Below are 26,027 nucleotides of genomic sequence, written 5' to 3' on the forward strand. Positions count from 1 at the left end.
AAGAAATACATTTATACAAAGTTCAGGGTGAGTAAATGATGACAGATTTTTTTATTTTTGGGTAGACTGTACCTTTCAAATGCATTCTATACTGTTGCATGTACTGTTTACTGTTGCAAAATGAACTGCACTGTAAAATTACAACCAATGTATTTTTTGTAAAATGTCAACATTTGATGAAATATCTAAGTTAGATTTAATGGACAGTTTTGTTGTCAGTATGACAGTTCATTGTGAAATGTGAAGGTTTATCGTCATACACACATTTAATGCATATGCAATATGCTTTAAATCACAAATTATTATAATGAAATCATTAGTATGCATACTTTGATAAACTATCTTTAGGGTTTTGTTTTCAGTAATGCAAATCACAAATAATTAAGCGTTTGAGCACCAGAGCTGCAAGATAAACTGCTATTGCTGTTATTACTGTTATCATGACACACTCCAATGAGCTCTAAAAACAGGTTTGTCACGAACTAGCAGTTTGGAATTTTGTTGTAACAAAAATATCCAAAATAAATCAAAGCTGTTATACTTTAGCATTCTCAAGTATACACCCAGTGTCTAAAATGTGTAAAAACATATGCTTGGCATTTTATCAAGCAGCTTCTAATTGTATCATTGTGAGATGCTTTCTAAACAGCATTGAAAGAGTTCCCATCGATGCTGGGTTCTTATTGGTTGTTTTGTCTTATAGTCAAAGTCATCAATTTAGTCATGAATAAAAAACAATGCGGACCCAGCTCCTAATAAAAATGTGATCATTCTCTTAAAACAAAACAAAAACAAGTGACCCAAAACATTTGAACAGTAGTTAATATTTTCAACGAAGACACCCACAAAACAAACTTTACATCACCCACAGTTCAAATCAAAGTTCATAATGCGTAATGTTTGTGTTATTCTCAAAACAACACAAACATTAGATGAACCATGATGTGAACAGTGGGTACCGTGAAGTTTGTTTTGCTGGTTTTCTTTTCAAATAAATTTTTTTAACATTAGTCTGAAATATCGTCCAATCTAGTCTGCAGTTTCCTCCTATCGCTGCTTTAACATATAACAAGCAACTGAGTAAATGGTGTTTTGCTTATCAGATAGATGCACATGAGATTGCAGGATTACTCTGGGCCTCACACATTAAAACATAAATTACATGCAAATCTGTATTATTATAGGTAAGCCTGGCTTTTCAGACCCCTATTCAGGACATCTAACAGCAGCAATAGACTATTGATCGGTTTTCAACGCAACGTGCTGCAGTAGTCTGTAAATCTGAGATGCCCATGTGCGCGTGAAACTGTGCGCAGAGATTAGATTTACATTTTTTCTGATATTAAAATCATCCAGCGGGCTGCTGTTGGAATACATCAGTCAAGGTGAGATGGTTCCTTCATTGCCGATTCCAGCGCCGACACCATCACCTACACAACATGGCCCTCGTGTCGCACAGGAAGTTGATACAAAAGCACAGTGTGCAGAAAATGACTTGAGTCTGAAACAATGGTGAAACGCATTAACGTACAGCAATAACGCTCTCACTCCTACATGGTTGATAAATATTCATATAGACCCTGAACAAACAGATTTGACAGTCAAAACATGAGAATCATTAAAGTGATTAAAATGCACATTGAGTGTCTTTTCCAATAGAATGCGGATGTGCCTCCATTTATATTTTGGTTTTAAACGTGTCATTTGAATGACTCAAAAGTGGTGTTTGCATAATCACTTCTCTTAAAACTCAAAGTTAGAATACGGGATTTCAACAAAACCCTGAAGTTTCACATTTCTATGTGCGACTCGGCGCAGGCTGTTTGTGCTTCAGACATGAGTGACAGCTTAAATCAAACAGCCTGTAGAGGAAAGGTGCGCTATTACTTTTCTAAGCAATCAGACTTACGCTTTTTTGCTTGGTAGACAAAAAACACAGATTGAACAAGAAACCAGAGCTGTATCAAGGGAGTAGAATATTAAGAGACCTGCTTCTTTCCCTTGGCAACCAATTTTTCATTTTAAAGGAAACATACAGAACTCACGGAGACGTGTGCTCAAACACCCTAGAAACCACATGCAACAGCACAACTAGAACTTAACGTGAAAAGTTCAAAGTTCAAAAAAAAGGTCAAAGGGCAGGTGCTCCGAGTTCGAGGAGGATTACCGAGCTCGAACCCCTTGCCCTGACACAGCACGCCAAGCACGCATACTTATCCGTCCCATTTAATTTGAACTCGTGAACTGGCACCCATTGGTTTTGTGTCCATAAAATAGAAGTGCATGGGTGCCGGCGTTCTTCGGTTACCAACTTTCTTCAAAATATCTTCTTTTGTGTTGTGCGGAAAAGTCATACAGGTTTGAAATGACAAGAGGGTGAGTAAATGATGACAGAATTTTAATTTTTGGGTCGACTACCCCATCCCCTGATTCCTGCAAATATAATAAAGCAAAACACAGTTGCCATTTTACAGAACCACCAAAAGACAAATTGCACATCATTTCCAAAGCCCCATGACTGTGACTCACCATAAAAACGTTATAAAAGTAATGAATAATGTTTCCATAACAGAGTTTCAACGCCACGCCGCGTCTTATTTCCAGAACTTTTATTCTTTTCAAAATATCACATCCCACCGAGAGAAATTTGATATGAGTCACACGGCATTAGAGAGGAACCCAGGTGATTCTGATCACCCCGTGTACGTATGATTCAAATCTGATTTCCTTTGAGACTTGGACAACCCTGAACCAGAGGCATCGTGTTGCTCTGACACGTCGCGGCTCTTTCCGCCCACGTTCCGCCATCTTCTGCGTGCCTCCAAAACAAGTGTGACAAACCTCTTACTTTCACAGCCGCAAACTCGGCCTCGCTTTCTCGCTTTCTCGCACCTCTAACTCTACGCCATGCCGAGACGATCAAGTTTCTACCCGATTTTCCGCAAGCGCCACCCCCGGCTTCGATACAAACAGACATTTACGCTCATCTCCACCCTCGCTGCTAACCCTGGCTCCTCCGTGCAGCATTTGCCGAGCCAAGACGGAAGGAATTTCATATTTGGTTTTACAGACGGATCTCAGGGGAGAGGATGCAGAAACAGAGAGAAAAAAATGTAGAAAGATGTAGGGGTGTCGGACTGGAAGGGGTGGCGGTGGTACTTGTTCTTGTCTGAGTGTATCTCAGACCTAGAACTTCCCTTAGGAATACCGCTGCAAAACTGGGACAGAAAAATAGCGAGAAACAAAGAAGAAGGAGAGAGAGGTTATTGATGGCCTCTTGTGACACGGCTAAATAGTATAAGATATTGTCGTGTTAGAAATGAAAACCAACGATATTAAAATTTAATTAAAAAGCAGCCCGGATTAAATTTGAACAGCTTATCCTGGCTTCATCTGTTGGCTTTTTATTAACAAAGATTTCTATTTACGGAGTGTGTTACACATACAAGTCATCACCCAAAAATATAAATTCTGTCTTCATTTCTTTACCTTCGCATCATTTTAAACCTGTATGACATTTTTTCTTCCATAAAACACAAACAAAGATATTTTGAAAAATGGTCGTAACCAAAAACTATTGGTCCCCATTGACCCAAATGGGGTATGGACACAAAACCATTGGAATTAAGTCAAGGGTGACCAACGATTTTTCGTTACCAACATTCATCGATATATCCTCTTTGGTGTTGTGCAAGTTTGAGACGTCAATAGGGTGAGTAAATGATGACAGGATTTTGGTTTTGGGGTGAACTATCCCTTTAAACTTCTTGACTGGAACGTGGAGGGAACCAGCGATTGCATCACAACCGAGCTCCTGCGTCACTGCGTACACACACGTTGGTAAGGTTCATTACGCAGTGGTATCTTGAAAATATTGCAGTGCTAAAAACCATTAAACGCCTCTCCTGTTATCTATCAGAGGCGTGAACGCAATTAGGCTTTGGAAACCAAAGGTTTTCATTAGAAGAACTGTGTGGATGTGTACATTTCAAATCCAATTAAAGTGTGAGGCTCAGGTTTAAAAAGGAAATATTCGCTCGGCGATGAGGCACAAAGCACGCATTTTTCAAAACGCCACCTGAATCGAAATGAAATTTGTTCCTGAATAACGCACCCTTTGACAATTATTTCTGACAGAATGCATGCAAGATAAATCTAACGGCAAAGACAGGATCTCACCCGACAAGTGAATCTTCTCGAGAGAATTGCTTGTAACAAAGAGAAGGGCTTTTACATCATTTACCCATAAGTGCAGAAATTCCTCACTTACGCCTCTCAAAACCACTCAATCTATCTCTGCAATTTCCCTGGAATGTTTCTCTGTCCACTCCATTATTTCACCATGCGATCTGCATGCAAAAGGGACAATCGAAAGAACTTTGCAGACTCATGGTCTTGTCTCGACGCCGTGGGTCCTTTGACATACTGTGGCATTGCTGGAGAAAAGCTGCAAACATTAGAAATGGCAAAAATGGCAATATTTTCTGCATTTCTGTGGACTATTCATGATAAACCGACAGGCCGATGCTATCCGTGACCTCACTGGCCTTCACGTTCTAATTATATCAGAGATCTCTTGCGAGGTGTTGAGCCGTAAAGTCTCCCGTTGGCATTGTAAAGATCTTTTAAAACGGCCAGAATTTTTAAAGGGAATCTTGGCTGCTTTTCAAAAGTCGTATTTAAATGTGTTTCGTTTCTGAACGGCTTGCTCTGCTTTAGATTTATGCTGTAGATTAACGCAGAGCAAAGAAGATGAGAATTCGTGGGAGGGATGTCAAACCGTTGACCGTAACTGCGGCGGGGGTCAGGGGTGAGGGGCGTAATGGAAAACAAGAAGCTGGGCGAACGCCATTTTCTTCCCATCTGCTGTCAAAATGTGAATCCGGGGAGAATTTCAGTTTATTTTTTGGTACATAGATTTTTTTTTGGGGGGGGGTTGTCAGACGAGCAGATCTCGGGAATGTTATAAACGGCGTTCTCCAGCTGGAACGTCTAATGTTCGTTCTCTAGGCCAGGGAGGCCGAATTAACGGGATACTTTATATAAGGAGCGCTGTCACCAAACCTGATGCCCTGAAGGGCCGAGGTAGGATACATCAGGGTGGGGGAGCTGAGGAAAAGACATTATCTTGATGAAGCTCTGATCAATACAGCCAGTGTAAGCCAATGAAATCCAGATAGCATCTCTTTTAATTGAGATTAGACTCTGCAAGTTCAACATGTCCCCATCTGATTTAAGTGACGGCTCGGTCTCCCCAGTTAACTGTTTATGGTGGAAATCAATGTTGGCTTCTTCTCTGACTTGCAAGCTCAAATCAGAGGGCCAAGATCTGGGGGTGTGGCTTTCTGATATGCAAAGCTTTGTGGGGGAGATCTTCCCCATTTCTCTTTTCGTTTGTCATGTCAGGTGGATACATACCTCCTTTTCTACACATTTTCTTGCCGGGTTTTCTTGCACATTCCTTGGATATTCTTTTTACTGCAAAATGAATAGAAGACTAAAAAATAACATGGGCGTCCGATATGGACATTAGCATGCAACAGCACTATCTGACTGAAAGAGAAAATGTTAAGCAAAATCAAGTTTTCTGTCTTAAATCGTCGTCATTATTATCACAGAAAATTCCACATTTTGGTTCCCCAGACACAGTTATAAGCAGCTTACTGTCAAGTGTCTGTGTTACATGTAAAGGGGGTTTGATTTCACCTAAAATGGACGTGCTGCAGCACACAAAAAGATTTGCATGTGCAAAGGATGATGGGGTGGACACACACATACAACCTCAGTCACTCGCACACACTCACGCTCATGAAAGCAGCGTCATGCATTTGGCATGCAGATGTCATGCTGGGTTTCTCGCTGCACTCGCTACATTCTTCACAAGGGAAAACTGACACAGTGAGGTGACATGGACAGGTCCGTCCGTCCTGCCCGCACATACACTCACCATCCTCCGTTGGCACGTATATGTTTAAGAAAAGGCAGTCCTCGCTCTGGTCTTGTACGTAGGAGGATACCACGTCGATACTGTTGGTGAACCAAACCGGCAGCATAACGTCCGGTAGCCTGCCCTCCAGCAGGGTTTGAGGACAAACGGGGGCGAATTGTGTAGCGTTACGGATATCTGACCACGAGATTGGAGGTTCGGGTGGTTGAAAGCGTCGTTCCCCCGTAGGGGGCGCAGCATAGGGGACACCCAGAAATTGGACGACGGGACCCAAGATCTCATTGTTGAGTTCTTTTTTGAATCCTCGCAGTTTGCCGTAAGTGGTAGTCACCACCGGATCCGTCTCGTCCAGTTTTTGCGAGGCAGCAAGCTGGGCGTGCAAGGCCAAGCCCAATATCCAACACAAGAACGGCAGATCCAGACTAGCGCTTAGGCTTAGCCGTAGAAACATGGCCTTCCAGACACCGCCCAAGCGATTTGGTCGTTGTAAAGACATGCTCGATCCCTCTTCACTACGCTAGTCCCACCGCTGGTGGCGCTACTTTATATCCAGTTGCACGAAAGAAACGATCAAACCCAAAATACCAGGCCTTCTGAGAGCGAAACTGTCAAAAATCTCAAAGGCTTTTCGCATGGCAAGTATTCCCACATGGATTTCTGTAAGCATCCGAACATCAGAAAGCCTACGATTTGTCAGGTTCCATCCTATTGACAATTTGGAATTCCATCCCAGCTACGCAAGAGGCAGGGAGTCAGGGGCAGGGGTGGGGGAGGCATTTGCGGCAGGTCATCCACAGATAAATCAAGCCCGGTCTCGTCGTCGGTCTATATCCTGTTGGAATTAAAAAAAGAATTCATTAGCGGTGAGGCAGATGGGAGAGCAGAGGTTTATTGGCTTTTGCATGCCTGCTATCAAGCAGAACGTTCAAGCTCGACGGCATGACACAGCATCTATCATACAGATCCATTGCATCAGTTGAAAGAAGTCTCAGCCAATCGCAAATCAAATACTTTTCAATACAACCAGAGGGAGAAGATTATATAACAGTGGTACTTAACAAAACAAAACAGTACTTAACAAGACACTAAACAAAGTACTTATCATCGGGATGAATTCGCTAAACAGTTGTCACGTCTGTGTTTAGTATTTCAGAGTGTACTTACCACCTGCAGCGCAGAAATTATGCCTATTTTCATAAAAAACATAGCTTATTGTAAATGTAAAAAGTGGGCAGTCTGGTGTAGGTGTATACAAAGAGAAAAACAGCATTGCATCGCAGCTACTACTGTATATCCCCAACTTTATGATTTCCATTTTTTCAACCTTACCAATTTGTGAAAACAATTTTGGGATCATATACAGAACAAAAGTCTCAATTGTTCATTTGTAACCATAGGCCAGTCTTCCCCAGTGGACCCTGTTATGGGCAGATTCGGATCAGGCCTTCATGCGGCACGGTAAATGAGAAAAGCGCTGCTGGTTCCACGGCACCACAACAGGGTTTATGTTCCACCATAATGGGGCATTTGTTTTGAGTATTACTGTACAGCCACACACAGCCTCGCCTGCCCGCAACCTTCCAACAAAGCAGATCATTCACGACCAGCCCTGGAAGTGTCACTAGATCCGGCAGGAGATCCACACAAGCAGACAGAGAGCAGACAAGGCTGAATGGAACCGCAGGAACTGACCTTTCCTCCACCTCCCGTATAATGGCATCCACAGACAGCGCTTAAAGAGCCTCCATTATGTCTGATCAAAATACGCGGCCCCGAGGACTAATCTTCTGTAATAAAATGGACCAATTTCAGTAATAACATTCACATTTTGATTCTGAAGATGCTGCTGTCATTTTATTTCATTTAAAGAGAGATTTCCAAACAAGCCATGTGACGTTAACGGTACGGATCGTAACCTACCAGAGATATTGAGAGGAACATGCCCAAAGTGTTTAAAATAGCGCTCGATCAATACAGCTTTTCCAGCAAACCTTTTTTACATTTGGCCTACTGTAATGGATGGAATGTCCTGTCTCAAGTGTCACAATTTTCCCAAACAAGTTTATAACATGATGAAATAAGTCACTCAGTTACGGTTGTCAAATGATTAATCGCATCAGAGTAAAACTTTATGTTTATATAATATATGTCTGTGTACTGCACATATTTATTTGTATTAACACTTAAATGAATATATTCAGGAAATATTTACTTGTGTTTATTTATATTTTCCAATCAATTTAAATTATATATTAATATTTATGTTATATTTGTCTTGAACATATACAGGTTGTGTATGTTTTTATAAATACAAAATTAATATGCACAGTATAGTACACAGACATATAATATGTTATTACACAAACTGTTATTATGAATGTGATTAATTGCGATTAATCGCTTTGAAAGACTCAGTTTTTACATATTTGACATAATCATTATTCAACCAATAAGAAATTAAGGATTAAATTGTTAAAAATAACTGAATTCCAAACCAGATGAAAGAAACAAACATTAATGTAAAGATAAAAATACATAAATCTCAATATGTACTTTATCAAATCGCCAGTTCTCACACCTCAAATCAATTTGTTAATGGCAACCTGATTGTTTTCTTTATCTGCTGTATAACTAGCAGACCTCACTCCAGCCCGGCTGACATTTCTGTCCTCCACAAATTGCTGCTATTGATGACAGCTTACCAATGATATGCCATAAAAAACACGCAAAACACCATGTTCCTTTAATTAATAAGACAGGCAGATAAACACAGACATGAGATGAGCAATCCACTGCATCGACTCCCTATTGTTAATTAGCCTATAAAATGGCCAGCGAGAGTTTACAATAGTGTGTCGGAATAAAACTGGACATCAACAGCCTACAACGTCTGACAAAACAAGCAACTATCTAGAGATTAAAAAAAGCGAGACATACTGTAGGGTTTGGCGCAAAGTGAAATGAAAGATAAAGACTTGAAATCTGCATCCTCTGAGAGAGTCCGTTACAATCTCAGCAGCGATCTTAATACAAGTGCGACCTAGCAGAAAAATAAGGCGAACGGAGAACAGACTCTAAATCTCCATAGAGTGTAAACAATCTGGACTTCTTCAAGTACCTTTAAAAATGTTTCTGCGTTTTCTCTTTCGAGGTAAATCTACTCATTTTAACAGGCTGGTATTCTGGTGACATCTTACTCCTACAGTATAGCATTTGTCATGGATATGAAACTGCCAGATAATGAGATCCGACAATTTGTCACATTGATTATTTCTCTCAAAGAATATTAGGGCGTCCAGGTACTCACATGAGATTTAATATGTGACCAGAATCACAAAAAAAAATCCCAAACCCTTGAATCCTGCTTTTAGAAACAGGCAGATATTGCATTTTATAAAATAGACACAATAATGGTATAGTAGTAACACTTTGACACTTCAAAGACTAATTCAAGTTCATAAGGAAATAACTTGGATAACCAAATCGAGTGGTATCTGCACATCAATTATGTTAAAGGTTTTCTGAGAACTAACACTTTTCTTTATCATGCGCACATGTTGCTGCCAAAGTCAATAAACTACTGAATAGACTAATTATCATTTGTTTATCTTATTCATTTGTAAAATTAAACAATTTGATTTCCCTTTGTAAACTACATTAGTCTTATTAGGATGCATTAACTGAAAGTACGCTAATCTACGTTTAAGTACTTTTGGGCAGTTTACATTTTAGAGTCATAACATGTTGACTTGAATAATCTTTTAATGAATAACATTGTATTAAAAGCACATTTAATGTTGCACTGCATAAAATAAACAAGAGCTTAACAGGAACTTTAACAAATTCATCTTGGTTAAATCGTTTTGTCTTTTAAAAACAGTGAACACAAGGTAGAGGGGAAATATTGTAGGTTTTCCTAAATATTGTTGCAACCGATGGACTGCAAAATGAAGATCACAGAGTGGCCTTAAACATGACACATTTGTACAGCGTAAACAGGTGCCAAAACAACAACACAGATCATCACATTACCTACTGACACAATGCACTGACAACAAGAACAAAGTATCCAAATGTTTTTGTTTCAGTTGTCAAAAATACATCTTAAATGTTATTGCAAACTTAAAATAAAATGAACTATACAATGCAGTGTAGGTTTCAGGTGTGGCTGATGTATCCGAATAGTTTGCAGACCCACAGTATGGCGTATCCTTGTTGTTTTGTTCCCGGTGCTTTTGACATATTTGTCTCAATACTTTGGTTTTCTGTTTGCATACTCCTTACATTTTCGGACTGCTTTCTGAAATCTTTGCTTTTCAACCCAGGGACTGTACTGTACTTCTCACTTACACTTTACATTGAGCAGTTTCTGCTAGGAGTCCAGCACTCATACAGTAATAGAGCATCTAAATATAATTATTGTATTTGAATATAAGTGACAGACAACAGCAGCAGCACTTCTGTTGTGATTATCCTTTTATTGCAATACACATAAAAACAAGAAGTATTCCAACCTCAAAGTCGAATATGACATGACTAATTACAACATGACCAAATATGGGCTGAAACATTTGACTTATATAAACAGAAATTGTGAATAATTAATTGTTTTATTACTTTTAATTTGAACAATTAATTTTAAATGGTCCACATGAATAAAAGCATTTTCTTCCCTTTCTTTGCGCAGAACTGCAAAGCACACATTCATTTCATTTTAATATAGAGATTCAAGTTGCTTGGCTTATAAAAAACCCCAAAGCTAAAATTGCTTCTTTACTATATGCAACAATAATCTCATTTTCTCTTATCTTCCCCCACACTTCCACAACAGATGACAAATATCCAGCATTCAGGAGACAATATTCATATTCTTTCCTCTTCTGAACTCTTGGCATACGGGCATCAGAGGATAATGGAGCAAGGCTCTCAATGGCTGATTATTTCAGCAAACTCCATCAGAAGTTGTGAACACGAGCCAGGACGATGAGTTACTGCGGATCAAAACAGCGCCCATTCCATCAGCGTTTGCGCTGGCCCACGCAAGCTCACACTCACCTTAATGATCTCATCTCAGCCATAATAAGACTTTGAGAGAAATTTATAGGCCAAAGTTTATATGATTATTTGGGTGGATGTGCTTAGCTTGCAGGTCAGGGAAAGGAATGGAGTTTAGGGAGTCTGAGTTCTGATTGAAAAGCCTCAAGAGTTTATTAGGCCTGCGATCACATGGCCGACTCCCCAGACTCATTAAAAATGGACCAGCGTTTTCGTGATGGAGTAATCCATCGTATCATTAGCCGAAATGCTAACACCGGTCACGCAACGCTGGAGAGCGACGCAACAAATTGACAGCTGACATCAGGTCTTTTTTTTTAACCACGTCTTAGCTAAATATAGACTGAATGTCTCAAGAGAAACCTGCAAGGATTAAAAGGGATAGTTGCTCAACCCTCATATCATTTCAAACCCATGTGCTGTTATGTTAGTCTTTGTGGAACCTAGAAAAATATTTTTTGGAAGAAGAAAAACAATTTCAAATAGTTCATAGAATATCACGGCGCAAAAAAAGATAAAAGCTTTTTAAAAGCTATGGAGTTGTTCACATGACTCATCTACTATATTTCAACTGTTTTTATACCTGTGCTATAAGAGGCATATTTAATTTGACAGTTTTCGTGAAGGCAGGCGAAATGACTTAAGTAAGAAAAAGTCACATACACGACTTATTTGGTGCCTTTATAGTAAATTTATTGTCAGTCTAAGAGACTGTCATTCTTTGGTCTTTATGCACTACAATAATACCAAAAAGTAACAAATTAACAAACATTAAAAAATTTACATTTTAGAATAAAAGCTGTATGGTTTGTAATGAGATGAGGATGAATTACTTTTATTTTAGGTCAACCTTTAAGAGACCGATTGGACCCTGTTAAAATGCAGAGTCATGTTACACGCAATGAGAACACATGTATCCTCTGGGACGTCTAAAGGCCGCAGATGAAAGCATGACAACATAGCATGAAACATTCAAAAATGGGTTGACAACAAATTTGGTGGCCTTGGATTTTTGTCCTAAGACGACTATATGCAAGCAGTCATCAGTCAAACTGAAAGACAGAGAGATAGAGAGAGATAGAGAGAGAGAGAGAGAGAGAGAGAGATGATGTGCATTGCTTGTTCACACCTTCATTGACAGTTTCACAAGGCCTTCCAACTTTCAGCCACTCCCTAAAGATCCATAAACGCACGTACAGTATATGCAAATGTGACACACACACATACACGCACACACAATTAAGCACAGCTCATTCACGGCACCGACACAAGCAAACACTCACAGAAACGCTGAGGTGTGTGACCACCACTAAGCCTTTGCATTATTCATTAGAAAAGTAGAGCTGGAGGCAGATCTGCATGCCCAACACAAACACATTTGCCCGTTTCTTCACATATACAAACACACACAAGAGTAAACATTCACACACCCAAACAGAAAGATTCTCAGATGCCATTCAGGTGGTTCTGAGCAATCTATCTCTTTCCTCTTCTCAGTCCCCTCAAGGACGCACGGAGAGATGACAATGTACCCTTTGAAATGATAAACTTGTTCAAAATTTGGCAACCCGTAGAAGTTTGACTACAGCAGAAGGTCTAGTGTTTACTACATTATAAACTGACCAAGATTAGACAGAAAAGGCATTATACATTATATACATTATAAACTGACCAAGATTAGACAGAAAAGGCAATCAGTCATAGTTTGTTTTGTTTTTGCATTTTGTTTAAGGGGGACAATATCAAAGATAACACAAAAATACACGGCAGTGAAAAATATTCATGCCGTGTCACGCCCCACAAACAACAACACTTTAAAACATGTAAAATAAGGAGACTTATTAGGATTTAACAGTTTGGTGTGAAATATGCATCAGATGGTTAGCGAAGAGACTGTGGCCGATCTATGGATGTGCTGTCTGATGCGGAGACTGGGTGCAAGTCAATGGTTAACTGGTGGGTGGCCGGTTTTAATTTACAAGGGTGAAAAGATAAACGCTATATCCACATAATAACATGCACAGTTAGAATAGAGAAATAAATAAGCTTTTTAACCATCTGAAGGGAAGTAAAAACACTCATATACTTGCATAATTTTGTCCCCTGCAGTATCTTCATCTGTCTTTTTATACTAAGTAAAAAACGAATAAAATATTATTTTGAAAAATTGTCAGTTAAGGGTCCAAGTGAATGAAATTTAGCGGCAACTAGTGGTGAGGTTGTGAACTGCAACTAACGGCTCACTCCACCCCACCCTTTCCGAACGGAACCACTACGGTGGTTAACACAGAACTAAGATGTCATCACATTTTTGCTTCTTTGTCAAGGAGATAACGTGTTTATGAAACGCCCTCTGTAGAGCAGTTTGTCTGTTTAGGGCTACTGTAGAAACAACATGATGAATTCCATGTAAAGGGACCCAAGGTGTTGTATATGGATTAAAATAGCTCATTTTAATGTAATAAAAACAAAACTAACTTTATTATGTAAGGTCTTTTTATACTTCTACAGACATTGTTATGTATATATGCGTTTCTGTCAACAAATCCTCAAAAACATTACACACTGGATTAGTTTATTTTATATGTATTATTTTTATAATCTTATGTATTAAGCAATGTGGTGATATAGGGTCACGTCTTGAGATCCAACGTAAAAGGTAATTCCTAAACCAAAAACTCATAAAACTAAGAAAACAGAAAATTTATGTTGGAGAATAATAATAATATTCAGCCTACTTCGCCTGACTACAATTGTGTGAAACCACAAAAAGCTTTCTTCTCCTTCTCTCTGCTTGTGCTTTCAGAGAAAATGGCTCCTCCCACACACGGTGTAGAAGGGCATCAGGATCATGCATCTGAGCGCTGCGTGTGTGGGATTAGCATTTTCACATGAAATAAACTGCAGATTAGATTTCTCCTAATGCATTTGCAGACAGCCTCTATGATGTTCTCTGAGCTAAGAGGTCCTGGGAATCCCTCCTCAAGAGCAACCTAGTCAAATAACTGGACGATCCAATTATACTGGCTGCTATCAAAGTCATCATAATTAGATATTTATTGGGAAGGTGGCGTAATTTTAAAGCAGCACAAGGCTGGCTGTAAATATGAATGAGATAACCAGGTGTATCTTTATCCTGCTTTATACAAGGGGTGCCGAACAGGTTTTGAAGGCGCTATCTTGGAACGATTCGGCTAAACCCATAAAGTGCTCGACAGATTCAGTCTGATCGCATGTGGGACATCTGATTCTCGTAAATGTCAGATTAGCCTCTGGTCAATGGTTGTTTGTTGAGGTTTAAAGCAGGTGACGCAGAGAGATGAGTGATAAACATAAAGACAATTTCCCTATCTAAGCTATGTGGAAAAGACAGATAGACTACAACCTTGACCTGAAACAAATTCTGTATTTAAAAGAGATTATTAATGAACTGTTTACTGGTTTGGCTAAAAGTAAACAAAAATCTGTTCAAACCCACTTGCATTGAAAATGCACACATCAGACACCTATTTTTTTTCAAAAGAGTTTTGTTTTTAGATTTGGTGAATATTCTACAGTCCATGTTTTATCTTTCGTCTGGAGCGAGTGTGAAGAGCAGACAGGTGTCCAAGAGTAAACACAAGCTTCATCTGGCAGAAAAGGAGGTGGGGGGGCACATGGCTGCCTAGCTCTCACACCTTTAGAACGACAAGACACCCATCGATCCACACCGTCCTCACACTCCACTGCTGATGGAGAGGTGGGAAGTGGAATTTTAACTGCTATAACTACGGGGAGGTGGGAGCCAATTGGATCCCAGAACTGTGTTCTTCTCAAAAACAAACGCACCAGTCCATTTAGACAGTTTAACTTTGTCTGGCACTTTCTGGCCCTCAGAACATTCGGTGCCTGACATCCATTTACTTTAAAAGCTTGAAAAATGTTTTTCGACCAAAACCCGGTCACAGTCCTGTGGGACAATAAAAATGGCTGCCAGTTTATCAAAAATGGCTGTGCGCAAACAGATGGAGAAAGGTCAAGTCCTGACAGGCAGGGGATCTCAGACAACGCAGACCTGACCACAAGAGAATAGAAGTACTCTTGATATACTTGAGCCGTGATGAAAGCTGAATTTCCAATGCATCAAACCACCCAAAAAAGAGAATCGGATGACACATGGCAAGTGCCTCATAATAAGCATAGTGTCTGTCGAGAAGGCAGCCCATAAGGGAAACCGCATCATAAGCTTAACATTGTTAACGGATCTCCTCAGGAATGGGGATTTCGAGGGTTTTATATATGCAACATGTTTGTGTTAACTGTGCCACACAATATAATTGTCCATGATTTTAGGCAATTAAATTACAGCTTTTTGCTTTTAAGACTTAAACATCACAAACACCAGAAGATATTTATTCGAAACGTTCAGACAGTCTCGCCAATTTAATTGGGAACATGCGCGTCAAACAACCGGAGATGATTTGATTGACAGCGCTACACAAGTTCACATCTGTACAACACAGTCGCTGAGGTGTATTCAAAACTGTGCCAAAGGATCAAGGCACTAGGGAATAATGAAAGGTGAACAGACTGTAGCGGGCCTAATGCCTTCCTCATCAAATGCACGGCAAATCTCAAACCTGACAGCACAGATATGTGAAACACACAGCACTGCGTATTCTTCAAAGGGCAACCATTGTCGTTTCCCTCCAGCTTGCTACGAACAGCGATGTCGGCTATGCCTAAATGATTACAGCAAAATAATAGTATTCGAGCAGTGGGAAAAGGAAAACAAGCAAGAGACGGTAAGACAAAGGTATGTATAGGCACAGTAAAACAAAGTAAAGAGACAGTGGGTGCAGTGCTCTAATCAGGATGTGTGCGGGACGACAAATTACATCTAATGGTCAACTATCACTAAACTAATATTTTTGATTAAAAAGTAAGGCATTACATTGGTATGTATTCAAGACACACCAGTTTTGAACACTTTTTGCCACACCAGCAATATGGATTTCCAACCTGAACTCACAGAAATTTGTAACTATTTTTCGAGGTGGAAATTCATAAAAATTTCTTTTGTATATGTGAATCATACAAAATGTACATTTATTAGAAAAAGCAATAGTGAAGCCCCTCCCCTAAACATAACGTCACTGGTGTAAAAGCAAACCGTGATAAAACATATGAAGACCGTACATACAAATTAAGTATGTTGTTTTATGTTATGTTTTAATTTCACTGGTTTTGTGCTTCTGATTTATACTGACACAAGTGCGGATGTATATTTTATTAGTGTATTTTTCAACTGTGATCAATTTATTTCACAATGGTAAGCTAATAATAAAAAATTATTATATGGATAATAGAATCCGATATACAAAAATGACATGCTGTAAAAACGCTTATTATAAGGCTCTGTCAAAACATTACAATGAGACCAGCACTATAAAGCTGGTGGTACACACAGTATATAAATACTGAATCTCACACGTCAAATCAAGAACACAGGTCATCATACTTTCAAACCATAAACAAACAATCCCAGTCGCCCATGGTGAAATGTAAGAGTTTTATGGTGACACCCACCCAGCATCCACACGCACGCGACTCAACAGTGACGTACTCTCAGACTGCTGATTATGAAACCATCCTGATATCACAGAATGAAAAACAAAGCCGCGCAAATTCATCACCACCCAAAGCTTTCCTATCAACTCTACCAACCAATGAGTGAACTTGAATGTCCTTACAGAAAAACGTCAAGTGCATGGATACAAAATAAAACAGAAACTTTTTTGAGGTGGAAACGGACCTTGGCCGTCTTCATTTATTAAGAGCCAAGAACCAACATTAGCTGGAAAGCTTCCATTATTTATGGACTGGCTCCCTCCCCTGTACACATCAGGTACCTGGTCTTCACACAGAGGGGGAATTAAACTCCACAACGAAAGTAAAAAAAATGACCATTATTAATCATGGATGGACTACCTTGATAAAAGCATCAACTACAATTAGTTCTCTGAATCAGTATATCGCCATAAATGACTAACCATATAGTCTGTCCTTGATGTTTTGAACGAACCGAATCATGCGATTAAAAACGTACCCACAACTGACAACCTGCTCAAGTTTATGGTCTAAATTTCGTCAACCTTAAGCGTTATATAAAACTGTTTCAAGGTAGAACAGCGCTGGTTACGAACTTAACACGCGACAAAATGTCAAAAAGCATCAATATCTCACAGATGGGCTTCTTCCTACATTCATCTAAACGCAGTGGGAATAGCTCACACGGTCATCTAACGAATGGTAAGTTTGCTTGATCATTACGCGCCGTTATTTCTGTCATTGCGCCATGCAGATCTGCACAACTTGTGCCCACCAAACGCCTCCAAACACGTCATTCAAAAATTCTATCCGCTGAAACAGAACGCAAAATGCTTTAAAATCTCCATACAGACGATGTGCGCGCCAGTGCGTTCCGATGCAAAAAGCGCGACGCGATGATGGCACAGTTTCTTCAAGACCTAATTATCAGTCAATTAATACGAGCTGAAGTCATTTGTCGGATTAATTATAATTAAGGCGGGTAAAATGAGACTCACCTTAATCAAACACAGAGTAAGCCGTTCTGATGCGTGTCAACGGGGTGCGCATTGGTCCTCACTTTAAATACATTTCACTTTATTTTATTTAAAGGCTCATTTAAGTTCTCTGCCTGTAGCTCGCGACACAGAAGCAACGAGTGATAAATATATTAAATCGTGAGAAAAGCGCTCTCCTCATTCTGGTACAAGTCAGAAGATGTCTTTCTGAAGACCACAGTTTATGGACACCAGGAAATGTAGCCTTACTAGATGCTGAATCCTCGTTTTCTCTACGTTTTCATATTCAAGCAGTTTTATTAAAGTCGTGTAGTCCTGAAATGCCCGAAATGATAACAGAACAGGGAATACACACTGCAAGTTTACCGTGCTATTATTATCAGCCTTTATTTGCATTATGTAATGAATACAGCCACAGTCTCCGTTGTAAACCAGACAAGAAGCTCATAGGAGTAGATGAAATGATGGACATAATTACCATGAAGCTTTATTTCCAACCCTCTTCAGACAATCTGCCTCTTTTCCAAAATGTTCGGAGCGCATCTCTCACTAATAACGGCAGGAGGAGGAAAAAACACAATCCAAACGAAGAGGAAAGCTTAACCACGAAACATCTGAAACAGCGACATAATTCGGTCCAACTATTTCACAGAGTAAAACAGCACATCATCTTCCTAACGCAGTTTGAGACTGATGTAAATCCACAATTCCTCGCCTCGTTGGAATAACAGATCCGATGCGGTTATCACGGTGTCGGCCTGATAGCTCAGCGCAGTGAAGGCAAAAGACTCGAGGATGGTTTTTTCCCCTCGTTCCTCACGATTGTGGGTCCGTGGGTTGATAAAATGCCGATATCTCCACTTGCCCTCAGCACGGAGAGACTCTGACTGCGAGTCTCAAATGTGGAGCAAAGACGCACCTAGCGGCGAAAAGAAGAACTGCAGCGCTTCGGATGGGTCTTTTTTTAAAGGGACAATGAAAATCTTTCCCAAGTGCATCTGTTTAAAACCCATTATGGCATTTCGGGCTCATAGGTCGTGTATTTTATTTCATTTTGGTTGACTGGGAGGAATACTTATCTCATGCTTTTGGTGGAATATCTATTTGTACACTGATACATTCTCACAGAAATCGGATTGTACTAATAGGTCTTGAGGGAATATGTCAGTGTTTCAGCTGACAGGTCTATAGTGAATGAGACAACTGACCCACCCCTGTGCTGTAATGAAACCCTAAGCAACCACTTATTTGAAAATCCCCTGGAGAGCATATACTCCCACTGATATATCAGTTCATCATCTGTGCCTATTTTATGGACATGTTTCACAATTTAACTTACAGTGATTTTAAAATATTTTAAAACATGATTTTCTGCTAACCAGTGCATTGAAATGCTTGCCTGATAAAACTGTTAATTGTGACAGATCACATTCACTTGCTATTACAGCTAGAAATTTGGGCTAGAATCCTAATTTAAGATTCCCTTTCATATCTTACGCAGTGCAACTGCTGGATGCTACAACAGCTAACATATCACGGAAAATGGTACAACAGTGATTGTGTCTCATGTGGCATCACCATGTGAACTGAAAAAGGCCATTTCTCATCCAGATCATGTAATAGAGTATCAGATCTGGACAAGCTCCACACGTGCCAAAACACGTTCTGAATTACTGTACTAATGTTCTCAGATCCCCTTGAGAGACTTAACAAGAGCCAAAAAACAGCAATGCCCGTTTTAAAGAATATAATAAAGCAGAGCGAGCACGAATTGTATTGCACAAAGTGAACTATTCAAAATTAAAATTCAATTCGATCATCAATTTAGTCATTTTATCACAAATTTACTAAATTCAGGGTTTATGCGAAGTGAGGATGTAAATTCTGATTTAAATGGTATGGTATTATCAACAGTGTCTCAGTGCTAGCAAATAATCATAATATTATTCTATAATAATTTATAAAAATATAATTTACACTAATAAAGGTCATTTGAAAACTCTCAATAAAAACATCATGTCAACCCAACTGTTACACTACAACCAATATTGCAAAACTACATCAAACGCCACCCTCCATACAGTGATAACTATTGATTCCTTACTTGCAGTGATGAATGAGTGTTAAAGGGATAGTTCACCCCAAAACAGTTCTGTCATTTACTCATCCTCTTGTCATGTCAAACCTGTATGACTTAAAAAGATATTTTGAAGAATGTTGTGAACAAAACAATGGTGGTACCCATTCACTTGCATTGGTTTTGGGTAAATGGGTTTGGTTATCAACGTTCTTCAAAATATCTTCTTTTGTGTTCTGCAGAAGAAACATTTTTACAGGTTTGAAATGACAAGGTGTGTAAATGACGACAGCATTTTCATTTTAGGGAAGCATTTTTATCACTTTAAATTGTCCTTGGTCCAGGATCTAATAATTCACAAATAACACACCGGAGTTAAATCATTCTTAAAGAACATCCCACCCCCACAGATGCATTGTGCTCCATCTCTCTCAATGTCATTCAGTCTTGTATAAATTCATTAATACAACAAGTTTTAATTGACATGCTTTGTTTCGGCCACGTACAGGTGGATGACCTATTGAAAGTTTTAATGCACATTTTACATGAATATACTGCAGTCATTAAAAGTGGAACACAGACTTGACATCTGCTGCGATTCATTCCACCCACTGCATTTAAAAGCTGTTTCACCAATGGAAACATGATAAAAGCTGAGGTGGTTTGCTGAACACCACGCATATAATATCTGCTAAGAGCGCCAAACAATATCAATACCAATGCTCGCTCTCCTCACTTTAAACATCCAATCCCTCAGAAAAAAAACATGAATCCCACTTTTAAAACATTGTAGTGGTAATTTGGTGCGACTGTATCCACCTTGACAATTATGTTTAGATGACAGCTTTGCGCTCAGGACACAGCCCAACCTGTCTTTCAGAGTGACGTCTCCGCTACACTCCCGTTTAACACAGAATGCATTAAAGAGTCTCTAGAGATCTCCCCAGTCCTCATATGTTTCCATATGTTGTCTTTGCTGTCATTTAAAGGTAGCCACCGGCAAGCGAATTGTTCATTTTCCAGACCTGATGTAGGACAAACGTGCGGCCAGATGTTTGGGGAGATGCAGAGAGGTTTTAGATGAAAGGCTCCAGCACATGCCGGCATGGCCCCAAATGGAGCGCGCCGACGCTGGTGTAATAACTGATCCGCCTCTGGCGGGCTTGGAGATGGGGCCCTACTCCTGACTCCCAGGGGTCACTGCTGAGGCTCCCACACTTTCTCCATTCTACTGCAAGTTTATTTTTCCTTACAGCAGGAGGAGGAAAAGAGGGCCAGGCTATAAATAACCAACATCGTGCATTAATAGGCACTCCGTGACTGTATATGCTGCCGAGCAAATGCTAATTACCATATGATACAGGTGCTATATCTGCTGTTAGATGAAAACTGAGGAAGCAGTTAGAAAAAGTAAAAAAGGACAACCGGTTAGTCACTATCTTGGAGATGGACTGAACCGAGCATTCTTTATTGGTTACGGCGGAGAGGGGGCCCGGGGCAATGGCACGCCGGGTACATATACTGGGTGATTAGTGAAGGGGTCAAGTTGTAATCCAGCGGTGCATTTATCAAAATCAAAATGCTCCCATTTATTTTATTACTGCTTGCTTCCAGCGCTTTTAAAGCCTGTCCTGTGTATATCTAGAGTTGTGTGAGGATCTGGTGGTGGTGGGACAACAGGCTTTGGTCCCGTAACCAAATTTCCTTCCAAATTCGTTTGACAGACTCATGATCTTTGTGCGGCTAAATGCAATATCCTACCAATAGAGTGACAGTAATATTTTTTTCACATACTGTAAAATATTGTGCTTGCTACCTTCAAGACAGTAGAGTCACAATGCAAATGAATCCTTCATTTAGATGCTTGTTTTCCTATCCTTTGTTCAGTTGTCCTTACCTGCCTTTGTCTAAGTTTGCTTTTACTGTGTGATAAATCACCTAAAAGACTGTTGCCTTTTTTGTAAAGCGCTGTGCATTCGGCCGTGTCAGATTTGAATAAGAAAATGATAACGCAGAAAGAGGATCTGCCACATTTAACACGAAAAAGCGCAAGCTGGCGTCTTATTAAAATGTATGAAACCAATACGACACAGGAAAAGGTGAGGAACTGCTGCCTATTGCCATTTTTATAGACTAGGAAAGTCAGAGATGTGACGGAATAGCAGGCAAGGGATCGAGGAAACCACACAAACTGGGTTTGGGCCTTTACTCCCACAATAGTGACTATTGTACACCCCTAGTGAGTAGTGGGATCGTGTGTAGAAAACAGTGCACAAATTAAACCAGCGCAACGCTGAGTTAAGGTCCACGCAAACAAACCCTGAGTGCTGCTTTCGCAGAATAGTCCTCGGTTTTCCACTCAATGTCTTTCATAGTAACTCTGAATGAAATCAAAGAGCGTCTCTCTTCTTCAGAAAAATATGGTTAGAGCCAAACATGTTTCAGCAAAGTGACTCATATTGATTTCTGCAGGAGTGAGACATCAGATTTGGATCTGATGCCAAAGGGAGTAAGCATTCTATTGTTTTTGGAGCGGGGGGCAATCATTTGATATCATCAAACTGTAATGAATCTGGAGAGAGGAGAGTTGGTGCTGAAATTAAAAGCATCCTCTGCGACCATAAACAGGTTTCAGAAGCATAGCCCCTTGGCTTAGGTCTGAGACTTCATCGTCTGAGAATTCTATGATAATATTCTGTCAACACATCTTGCTCTATACCGTTTTGCAGGATATAAACAACAATGGTCCAGAAGCACTTCCTGTTCAAGTTTTTTTAACACAACACAAACACAACAGTTGGAACCAAATCAATATGTTAAGCATCTGTCTTTAAGACTTAATTATATATGTAAAAAAATAAAGCTGAAACAGGAAGTGGTCTGGATCAGTGTTGTTTGCAGTTTGCAAAATAATCCAAAGCTGTTGGTCAAAAAACTGCAGTCGATGACGAAACAGAAAAGTGTATATAACCCTTTAAGACCCTAATAAAGTCAAATCTATCATTCTGCCACAGTTACAATATTATATCAGAGTGATCATAAATTTAAATTTCGCAAGCTATAGCAGCAGTTCTGATCAAAATGTCTATTGCCGATGTAATAGAATAAGACTTTAGAATGAGACAATAAGCGTTTAAGAGCAACCAACTGCATTTTGGAAAAGAACGGCTCTTCAGCACACAAAGACTTTTTTTAATTATATAAGGCTGCTGGAGAGACCCAGGCAGCATGGCATGTATTGAGCTTCTACTAAATCTTGTTTATGATGTCACACAGGGGTCAACTGGCTCCTAGCAGGCTCCTGGCACTAGCAAAACAGAGCACAGTTGGGATGCTGCTGTCTGGCCCTGTCCATGGTGCTGAAACAGAAAACCTCACCTTGAGGCTAATACATGGAAAGAGTATGATATATTGTGCAAATGTGTAAAAAACAATTGTATTTTTGGCCAGTTTTTTGAGGACTGGACAGTGCTAGGTTAATCAAGTGTTTCGTATCAACAAATGTTGTGAACTAAAAAGCCTGTTTATTACTTATGAATACATTGTCTACATACACAGATATACAGTATATCACATATCATCAAAAGTCAATAAAGTATTAGCCAAGTTTTCAAGTAATACAACAATAAATGAAAACACTACACAGTACGCTGTTGACCCTCCCTAAAATAAGAAGAGACAATAGAAAAGTCGCCTTCACATATTTAACAATTAAGTGAATGTTTATCTTCTCACATATTGTGAGATGTTAAGAACAAATAGACTCACCAGCTTAAGACCAATAAATATTTGTACTGCATGATTATCAGATGACGATTTCTCGAATATTACACTGCATATTAACACTGCAAATCCAATGTTGCTTTGCGAAACAGGTGTTTACGGTAATACATCACCAAGAAGACAGGCATTGTGACCATGAAGTGCACCAGACTGTACACGAACACAGCTGTATGACAGCGAGCGCTCTTGCATGCAAAAAACACATGTGAGCCTTAGACAGTATCGATCTGTCACACAGCACTTAGAACCGAGCAGGCCACTTCCCAAATACTATCAGTACTGCAGAAGGACAGGTAAGGTTGATATGATTTTACTAAAAATGTTAAGGACAAATAAGGACTTTAAACAGATTCCTGTAGTTAAAATCTTTAAAAAAATCTTAACAAAGCATAATTCATAAATGTCTTTTCCCTGGACTAACAGTGTCAAACTTTTCTAGGAAAAGAGGCACCTACTCTGTCACATCTGCAGAGACAAGTTGACCTTGTAAGCATCACCTTCATTACAAAAATACACATATAAACTTTTTTTAACTGGCATCACTAGATTTTCCTGACCCTGATGGTACACTGATCAATGAGCATATGTTGTCTGCACCCGCCCGCACGGCCCCGCCGTTGACCCGATACGTCAGTTCTGCGAAAGTGAACAGATAGTAGGAGGAGTTCAGCTCATTTTCGCATTTGATAAATAAAATCCTGGACAAACAGCGACAGGAAGTGCAGTGGAGCCTGTGTTTTTCTCATTTGACGCAAGGTCAAGCAGATCCGTCTGCTTCCGAATTCTCCGCAGGCTGTTTTTAAGACACCAAAAAAAGTAACGACTTTGAAATCGCATGCTGTCCTTGCAGGGTAGAGGTAAACCATCTTTGGTTGGTGCAGCCACTAATTTGTATTCCTACACACACAAGGCACTAGCTTGATCAGGCCGGCTAACATAGCCAAAGCGTTCCATCTTCTTAGATGTAAAAAAAGATCTCCTGCTCATTTTTTGACAGCACAGGCCGGGAAAAACCCGCCTGGCCGAGAACTTCTCCCTCCACCTGCCAAAGTGGTGCGCTCGAGATAAAGAGAAAAGCCTCGGTGAAGGGGTTGAATTTGTCAACCACACACTGCTCTGAGCTCCCCTCGGGTAGCATAATGAGTTTAAACTCAGTGAAACATCAACCCCGCGCAGATGGAATAACCTGAGCAGACGACACCCCAAATGGATTCTGCCTTGAGAAAGATGCCTTTTAGCCAAAGATCTTTAGCTGTGTGTTCTGAAATGTGATAAATATCTAACCACCTCCATTCTTGTAATGGCTCTTGGAACCGGAAAGAACAAGCAAATCTTGCGTTTCCATTAGATTTTAGAACGCTTTATTGATGTAATTGGTCTGATTAATGGATCGGTGAGCAGGTGCTACACGGCATAAGAGCTCTAATCTTTCTCCATTTTATAATTTACAGGTACATTCGTGTCTTTAATGGATGTATATCTCATAAAACCTGCCCATAATAGGGAAGAGATACACACGGCTAATCTGAGTTTTGATTTCCATCATCCTGCCCATCTCTCTGGAGGGAGATCTAATTACAGGATTTTTACAGACTTTCAAGGTTCACTCAATAACCTATTATGCTTCGACTACCATGCTACTGGACATCGCTTTAAGAGAACGAGCAAGGGGATGGAATCTCTTAAAAAGACCCTTAAATGTTTGCATTGTGACCTTACCAGACGGGAGCGACTTTTGATCTTAATGATGGCGGTGGGTTTTGTAGGCCGCGAGCAACAGGTATCCTGCCGTATAATGAGACCATTAAGTCGCACAAGGCAGAGAATTTGGCAGGGAGGCCGGGCGACAGGAGAGCTGGCTGACATATTGGACAGGACACAGAAAGACATGGGGGAGGGGAGAGACAGAGACCCGGAGGAGAAACTAAAGCTGAAGAAAATTGTAAGTGTTATGAAGGGCTTTGGATTCGCTGTTGCCATAGATACTTCGTGGCCTTTCCGATCGGAAAGTGCGGCTGAATCAACGCATTACTGTGGCACTCTGAGGCAGGTGAACACTGCCCAAAAATCAATGCTGAGGAGGTGAGTGGGCAGCTATGCAGAACACTGGAAGAATAGTTTATTGGAAGAGAGAGCTACGGTACATGCAAGAGGATAAGAAAGTCGCTCCGACTGCAGCTTAAGGCTCCAGAAGGCTGTGATGTATGGGGTGTGCGAGCTGCATGGGGCTGGTGTAGTTGTGAAGTTACTTTCTAATTCATCATTCCATCGCAGCAGAGCCTGAGATAGGACTTCGACTGGCTGTACGCTCTGCGGCACTTAAAGCGACATTCCATCGCGACATCCATTGAAGATTTCAAAGAATACTCCAAATAATAAAGTGGCCAAGTGGCTTTTGTGGAGTGCCTCCATTCTCCCTCCATTTCACGGTCATATACACGCACATACGTGCAATCTCCATAGATACAAATGCTTTTTAAATGTCAGACTGAACTCAGAGGCCGTGATTAAAGCCGAGCGAGAAAGTAGCTGAAAATGGTTCATTATACAACTAATGGATATGATCTCAATCACTTTA

General features: G+C 40.0%; 1 protein-coding gene across 2 annotated transcripts in view; it reads right to left on the bottom strand.

The window, feature by feature from the left end:
• nlgn1 (neuroligin 1) overlaps positions 1-26,027 on the bottom strand; it is a 198,222-nt gene that overhangs the window by 145,664 nt on the left and 26,531 nt on the right. Inside the window, exons 1-2 of one of the 2 annotated variants that reach the window (XM_056735506.1) lie at positions 18,068-18,430; positions 5,948-6,779 (exon numbers count right to left, since the gene is read on the bottom strand). In XM_056735506.1, coding sequence (XP_056591484.1) covers positions 5,948-6,443 — 496 coding nt within the window. In that variant the 5' untranslated portion in view covers positions 6,444-6,779; positions 18,068-18,430. Of the gene's footprint in view, positions 1-5,947; positions 6,780-18,067; positions 18,431-26,027 lie in introns of those variants that run through there. The other variant, XM_056735508.1, reaches the window with a different exon arrangement.

This window comes from Triplophysa dalaica, chromosome 21 (assembly GCF_015846415.1).
Source record: "Triplophysa dalaica isolate WHDGS20190420 chromosome 21, ASM1584641v1, whole genome shotgun sequence".
NCBI classification, from domain to species: domain Eukaryota; kingdom Metazoa; phylum Chordata; class Actinopteri; order Cypriniformes; family Nemacheilidae; genus Triplophysa; species Triplophysa dalaica.